At 34.2% G+C, this 7,956-nt stretch overlaps 1 protein-coding gene across 5 annotated transcripts in view; it reads left to right on the plus strand.

The window, feature by feature from the left end:
- The window catches only part of LOC109831551 (protein-lysine N-methyltransferase EEF2KMT), a 46,778-nt gene continuing 39,148 nt past the window's right edge, over window positions 327–7,956 (plus strand). For 4 of the 5 annotated variants that reach the window (XM_020398893.1, XM_020398896.1, XM_020398895.1 and 1 more), the window contains exons 1-5: window positions 327–570; window positions 673–739; window positions 3,791–3,928; window positions 4,971–5,031; window positions 5,121–5,199. In XM_020398893.1, coding sequence (XP_020254482.1) covers window positions 464–570; window positions 673–739; window positions 3,791–3,928; window positions 4,971–5,031; window positions 5,121–5,199 — 452 coding nt within the window. In that variant the 5' untranslated portion in view covers window positions 327–463. The remainder of the gene's footprint in view (window positions 571–672; window positions 740–3,790; window positions 3,929–4,970; window positions 5,032–5,120; window positions 5,200–7,956) is intronic. The other variant, XM_020398894.1, reaches the window with a different exon arrangement.

Genomic DNA, 7,956 nt, shown 5'->3' on the forward strand with positions numbered 1-7,956 from the left:
TACAATAAATATACAATAATAATTAATTTATACATTTCTTTTTAAGCAATCTTATAATACATATTTATTAACATATAGTTTTACTATTCAATAAAAAAATTTAAAAACTTAAAACATGTACGTTCACTTGCAAAACATGTGCATTATACTAGTTAACTTATAATATGATTTCTATATTAAAAACCAGTGGAAGAGGTTACCATCGAATTGATCTATATTAGACCTATTTTAAAGACGGTTTCAATGTAAAAGCAATGTTTTTGTAAATTTATCTGCAATTGGGCTTTTTTTAAGGCCGATTACCTTTAGGTTGAGAAGCAGGCCGTGCTCGACCCAATTCTAAAGAGACTGCGCCGCATCCCCCCATGTTTTAGGGCGTAAAATCAAACTGCGTTCATAAATCCAAAGAGAAACCAATTTGATACAGAATTCGAAATCAAAAGCAAGAGGAGAAGCAAGAATCATGGCCGATTCCAGCAGCCCTAGCATCAACAGCAGCAGGAGAATGAAGTTTTTGAAAGCAGCGTTTCGCGCCATGGAACCCCCAAACTGCTTCGTCTCCTTAGCCAAGTAAAGCTGCAATCTTTGTCTTCAAAATTTTTGGTTGTTGGTTGAAATAGATATTTTTACACAAGAATCAGTATTAATTATATATTACTCTTATTTTTTTAGACAAATTGGTGGCGGATCAATTACAGAAGAAGTTCAAACATATATTTTGGAGCATTGCATTAATAATGTAAGTATCAATCAAATTTGTGTAAATGTTTTCCTCTCGTTTCAATTGTTTTTATTTCGGAGTTTAATATGTTCTAGAGAACCTTCAGATTTGATTGTACGAGCTCGATATACTTTTATCATGGCAATGTGAAATATATTGGTGGAAATCAAATTGCTGCACCTTTACTCTGTCAATAAATTTGGACAAATCCCTTCATATTCGGTTCACCTCGGATGGTTGAGTTATGATTTTATAGGGTGACTGAGAAGTTTGAGTTCAAATGTAGTTTAAATGTAATAGATCATAGAAAGTTTCATCTATTTAGAAGGTATTAATGTAGCATATATAGTTTCATATATTCTAAAAATGAACATGAAGTGCTTGTCTCTTCCTCGCAGTTCTTCATGCGAAGAATGCTTGATTTGTTAGGGGTTCTATTTGACACCACATACTGTCAGACCCTTTTTTTTAATTTTTTTATAAAGTTCTATTTCATGATTAACAAACTAATAATAAAAGATCATTCAACGGTTTGTTTCAGATTTTTCTTTTGCATCGTATAATATTGGCATTTTAGGTGAAGTTTGACTTCTTTATCTAATAGTTAATGACCCTTTTTTCTCTTATGCATATGTCCCAGTTTACCAGCACCTGGTACTTCTACTTTAGTCTTCCATCATGGGAAAATGGTGTCTTTACTTTTGACTATCTATAATGGTCTTTCGAAGAGAGCCACATACTGAAAATTTTGGTTAGATGAGGAAAACTTGGAGCCTTTCTGCTTCTGGTTTATGCAACATTATGTTCATTGTCAAAGCTCAGGGGTTCCTTGCATGTTTTATTCTTATCCATAAGTTCTCAGTTACATCAAAGGCTGGTATAAATGTTCACCATGCCCTTACTGAGTTTTGAGTAATCCATCAATGCAGCAGGATAAACAGTAGAGTGCTTTACATTTTTTCAAATCTATATAGATACTCGAAGCCTTTTATTTATCTAGTTTTTCATTGAAGAATCATAAAGATGCAGTCTGAACATTTTCATATATTGAAGACTGATTATTCATGGTTGTCGCCATTTTTTTTATGTTTGTTTATTCATTTAACAGTCATATTTAGATAGTAATTGTGACCATTTGAAGTTCCATTCTTTGCTAGGTGTATGTGTGTCACGCATTAAGGTGATAGCGTAGGTAAATCTGTTAAATGATATACTGTAATTATCCTAAGGTACATACATTTTCTATCTGCTTTGTTTTGAACATCTACTGTGGAGAAAGAAAAGCAACTCCAAAATACTGTAATCTATGACCCCAACCCTCCTTCCAAAAAAGTAAGAAAATAAAATAAAAAATGAATAACTAAAAACAAATAATTTAATATTCTACATTGAAATTGAATTGCAACGGCATTAAGATGAAGCATGAAGAATGCATTAAATAATTGGTTTGCAATTGAGCTTTAACAGGACACATGATGACGAAGATCTGCAGCATAAATTTTAGCACTAATGATAATGAAACAAGAGTGACTACTTAGTGAAATAAAGTTGTTGTTATAATGATATGGAAATTAAATATCCATGAGGACAGTATGGTACCTAAGATTAGCTAGATTACTAAGTTAGATCTTCTAACACAAGATCTATACATTTAAGCTATTAAAATTGTTCAGTAACTCACCCTTGATTTTGTCACCTTACATAATATGGAGAAACTTGGGTTACTTGACCTTTCTGCTAGCAAAGACATCTTGTTTGCTGCTAAAACATTTTATGTATTCATTCTTAAAATTTCAACTGTTTAATCAGTAATGAGAAAAACTTAAATTGAGTAGAAGAATCAAACCAGTAGCAACATCAATATAATCCCACAAGTAGCAGAAAAGCAATGGTCACCATAAAAGGAGATGAATGGGGAGGAAGAGGGAAAAAAAGAAGCAACACTGGAGCAACAGCAGCATTAGGAGATGCTAACCAGTAAAAAGAAGCAGCAACAAAGGAGAAGCAGTAGCCGTAGGAGCATAGCTACAATCAAGCAGCATTAGCAGCTGTAGAAGAAGAAGACTGCTCCAGTATTTTCCAAGATGAAAGATTCTAAGTGGGCTTAAACTGGTTAAATGTAGTCAATTCCTGCTTTTACCAATCCTTTAACTGGTTGTCTGATATGCTTTGTTTTGGATTGGGATGCTTAGGCGATGCCTACATGTTTGGTGTAAGGGTGCATATGAAGCTAAGTTGCATGGAAACGGGCACGGGTACTGGTACGGGTGCGGGTATGGGACACGACAAAACTGTAAAATGTAGGGTATGGGGACACGACTACATATATATATATTGAATTAATACTGTACATAAGATAATTTTTCCCCTTCATGTGTCATTAGAATTAAAATTCCGATCACATTTTTGAGTTTTTTTTATCATATTGATTATCGTGAATTGTAAACTACTCATTTTTTTTACTAGACATCTAAACGACCCATTAACTATATAGTTTTAAACTTGGGTATGGACTGAAACGAATCCGACCTGTATCTCATTAGTTTCAAAAGACGGATGTGAAGTGTAAGCTCTACGTCCAGGAAGTCTTTGACAAGTGTTTTAAATTAACACATATATCGTATAATTGAGTACATGTTTAATAAATACATGCATATATTCAAGAAGTGTCCATGAAGTTTGGGTACGGGAAAGTGTCGGGTACGTGTCCGGTACGGGTATGGCTTCATTATAGAAGTACCCGGGTAACATAGATATGAAGTAAAATTGAGAGGAGATTGGTTCCGAATTAATTTTTAAAACCATTGTTTCTGCAACTTGAAAGTTCACTTTTTGTGTAAGGTAGATACTGGTGATAATGTGCTTCTGAGAGGAAAAAGTTTGATGTTACCTGAAATAAGATTTAGTATAGAATTTCAGGTAGACGTCTCATGTTGTTGGTTTGATTCTGAGATAGTAAATGTAATGGTGTGGTTTTGCCTATCTTTTTCTTGTTTCTCTGGAAACTGATACTCTACTACAATAGATTGTGCTTTTAGTAATTTTGATTTTCATGTTTCACTGACGCAGGTCGTTGAAGGGAATGCATATAACAGTATGTATGTGAGAAATATTCTTAAGAAAATCATACTTGCTGCTGAATCGACATCTGAGGTTACAATGGATGGCTTGTATGAACAACTCACCCTTCATATGACCTTACAGAGGGTAATCCATGTTTCCTATTTGTTTTCATCTACCTTGGCGACATATCCCTCTGAAAAGAAAATTTATATACGGAGCTTCCATGAGGTGTACCTCATCATGTAGTCAAGATTTAGGGTAAGCAATTGATCCTCACCCCCTTTTTGTGCAAATCGTGGTGCATGCTATTAGCATACATTTGAGCTCCATATGTAATCATTTTCTATGGAACTCTGCTTTTGTTCTCCGTCCTCTCCCTCTTCTTGTCTCTAGTTGTCTTCTCCACTACAACAATTGTTTGCACAGTCACAATCCTGACAGCCTTCATGAACTTCTATATACCTTGAGAGAAGTTATGATGTATTTTCCCGCTTTTCAGTTTAAGATGTATTTTCTTTTCCAATCATGTACAAGGATAATTCTCAGGGGTAAATACATGATTACAATAATTGATAAGCAAAACGCTTATATTACCTCAGTGGCTCACTCTTATATCCTATGATGGAATATTCTTATTTTGGTTGTCATTCAGATTCTTCAAGTCTTGGGTAATTTTGGTCTTTGCATCTCGTTCTGCAAGCTTAAGCTACACAATCAGTGCAATATCTCTATCCATCTTTTGTTCTTCTAATATCTTGGTTTGCATCAAAGCCCTCACCAGTCAATGGTTTCTTCGGTTAACAATTTTGAACTATCTTATTGAAGATTACTGTCAGAGTTAACGTTGGCACTGATATCTCATCAATTCCTCTTTGGAGTTTTCCCAAGAATACCGACAATCATCAGTGCACTAATTCCATGACTTACAGATTTGATGAATTCCTTTTTGGATTTTTTCACTAAACGCATCCTCGTAAGCCATCTGGGGGGAAAAGCTTGCTCATAATTAAATTAGTTAAGGTGCAACATCATTATTTTATCTGTAGCTTGCTGATTCTACAACCTTGTTATCTTTTCACTAGAAGTAATTTGTGCAAGTTGTTGCATCGGAATATAGTATACCAAGAGTTTTCTTTTTGCTCTTTGGAATTACTTTCCTCATAATGTTTTCTTTTGTACTTTCCAGGACGAAGACTCACTAAAAGAGAAAAGTAGAATATTTAAAGAAATTTCTTTTCTTTTCCCAGGTGCGTTTATGTGTATACTGCGTTTATATCTTTGCTTAAGTGCATATTTCTTTTTTGTTTTAAAGTTTGAACTCTTAATGCTTGAATAGGATATGACGACTGTTCAGATTCTTTGGACTTGGTCTTTCCATTGCAATGTTCACTGAACATGCTTGAAGGAGATACTGGGTATGGTCTAATCCAGAATTGTTAAATTGTTAAACTTTTGTGATCAATAAATGATGTATATATTATTATGTTTATTATGTATGACAGTAGGAAAATCTATTGTTTCCGTTTTCTGTTATTTTCTCCTTTATGTTCTGACATACTTGTAGGCGTGCAGTGTGCTAATATGTTCAATCAAGTAGTTTGTAGATTCCTATGAACTTATTTAACATGACAGAGTGTCACCCTAGGGGTATTATTTGGTGAAATTGATTGCATAATTTCCAAAAGCATGGACATTGTCCTCTAGCTTTTCCATTTTGAATGGCAATTATTTTTTTCCTCCAGTCTGACAACTTCATTATACCTATGTTGTCATTTAATTTGTTTCAAAAGTTTAAACAAACTTCAAGGACTTTTCTTAGAGTCATTGTGGAATTTCCTTCTTGTAGACGTGCCCGCTGAACTAAACCGATTGGGTAAATTTATGGTAACCTTTATTGCCTTTGCCTATGAATGCCAGCTATAATGTCATGAAGAACCTCTCTCCTAGTGGGATAAAGACAAAGTACAAATACCCAAGGTTTTAAATGTCGGCCGACATATCGGTTTGAGGGCTTGACCGACACGACATGGACGTTTTCAACTCGTATATCGGTTTTCAGGGCCAAATCGGAAATATCAGGGTCATATCAGGCATATCGACCTATTTTTTAGCTTTGAAAAATCGACCGATATGGTATTTTTTTTAAGATCTGTTTTTTGTTATCGGGTTTGGGTTTAGTGATAAATACTCAAACTCGTTTGACCCGTTCTCATGTTTAAGGGTTTCTTATGAACCCGAAATAAAGAATTTATGAACCTAAATCCATATATTATTTACTTTTTTATATGTTTAGTCTATAGAATTTATAAAGTATGCTTATATTGAATTTATGAATGCTTAGATTACATTTAAGACATGAAATTATACATATGCGCACTACCCGATATGGCAATTCGATATTTAGTCAATGTCCCCCGATATATCCCCGATTTCTGCTATCCGACATTGATTTCAGCCATCCGACATGAACCCGACATCCGACATTTAAAACCTTGCAAATATCGTCAAACATAGCTATATATGTTACTATCGGCATTTATTTTGTGAAAGTCAACTTGATACTTTTGAAGGCTTGTTTCCTCGTTTTGACATTCTATCTATTGTTACTTGCATCTTTTCTGTCCTCTTTCTCACTCAAATGTGGGGGAAGGTGAGATGAGGCCTCACCATGTCAGCTTTTCGAATATATCCATGACGTGCCCTTTTGGATCTTCAACATATGACCCTGTGAGACATGTCACATCTCCATGTAACACTTGTTCACAATGACAGGTAGATAAGAGGATGCCCTACCATAATCTGGTCTGTGTCTAAGTCTCAGCTGCGTAACAGAAAATTAATCCTTTTATCATTGAGCTTGATTAATTAGGTGTTGTTCTGAAAATTGTGCATATTCAAGCCTCAAGAAAACATGTGCATTACTGCATGCTATATAAGATAAATGGAATAGAGTGGTAACATAAATTTACATACACACATACATAGCGTAAGGCTTTATGTAACCCCATACGTCCTATGAAGTCCCACATGCTAGGAAGACATTCTGGAGAAAATTCAATCTCATGTGAGCCTCATGATCAATGTAGTCATAGGTTGATAGCATCGTATGGCGTTCAGATGCAGAACTTCTCAATAAGTATGTAGCACATAAGGACAAGATAAATGCTTATTTTAGTTTCTAAATTAAATTCTCAACTCCTATGCATGTCAAGTTTTATTTAGCTTTCAAATTATACTCTTCAGTTCTTTTGCATGTCAGGTTTACTTCTGATAACTATCAGATTTATGTAACTATAAATCTAATATTTATAGACTATATATATCAGATTAAGAAACAATGTTGGCAGATTTATTCATTTTCTTTCTCAAAATTGTAGATTAAATACCAGAGTAGTTTTTGGGAAGAGACTTCATGGATGAGTAGTTGTTGATAGTTTCAATTATTTTATTCTTATTAATTGTTAAAGACTATTTTAGACATTAAATTCATTTGTTATCTCTAATTTTTTTGTTTACCCCACTTTCATGCTATCACATGGCTACCTTGCTTCTTTGTGTTTATGGAAATTATAAGGAATATCATTTACATCGCTTAAAATATTCTAGGACTTATGAGCATCCAAATTTGACAAAGGAGGCTGTTCCGTCAACAAACACACATCCATCGTATAGAAACAACAATATCAAGAAAGCCTTTGTCCCAAACTTTGGGTATTGACGGCATGAATCCTTTTCATCATTCAACAAGGAATGCATCTTCAATTTTGTATGTTTAACCATTAATATGACTTGTAAGAGACTAAGACTATAAATATCTGCTTTCTTTATTTCAATAGTAAACTCTACAAGAAGTCGAGAACTGACCCAATAAATTGAAACAAGTGATTTATTGGAACTTGAAAGATTAAATCTGAATTGTTTAAACCTATTCAACCCTACCAACATATTTATCTTGAGATGATTGAACTTTCATTATGTAGATGTCAGTAATTTTATGCGGTTCATCCTAACCAGCCCTACGTCAACCAAGAGAGGCATAGAGTTCAGTTTACACACTTTCATTCCCTATAGGTTACTGATACAAGGTTTTGTATCAAGAATCCCTTAACCCCTCTCTTGTTCTCTACTCTGGATAATAAGCCCAATTATTGTTTTCCACTCACTAGAATCGT

This window comes from Asparagus officinalis, chromosome 2 (genome assembly GCF_001876935.1).
Source record: "Asparagus officinalis chromosome 2, Aspof.V1, whole genome shotgun sequence".
Lineage (NCBI taxonomy): Eukaryota > Viridiplantae > Streptophyta > Magnoliopsida > Asparagales > Asparagaceae > Asparagus > Asparagus officinalis.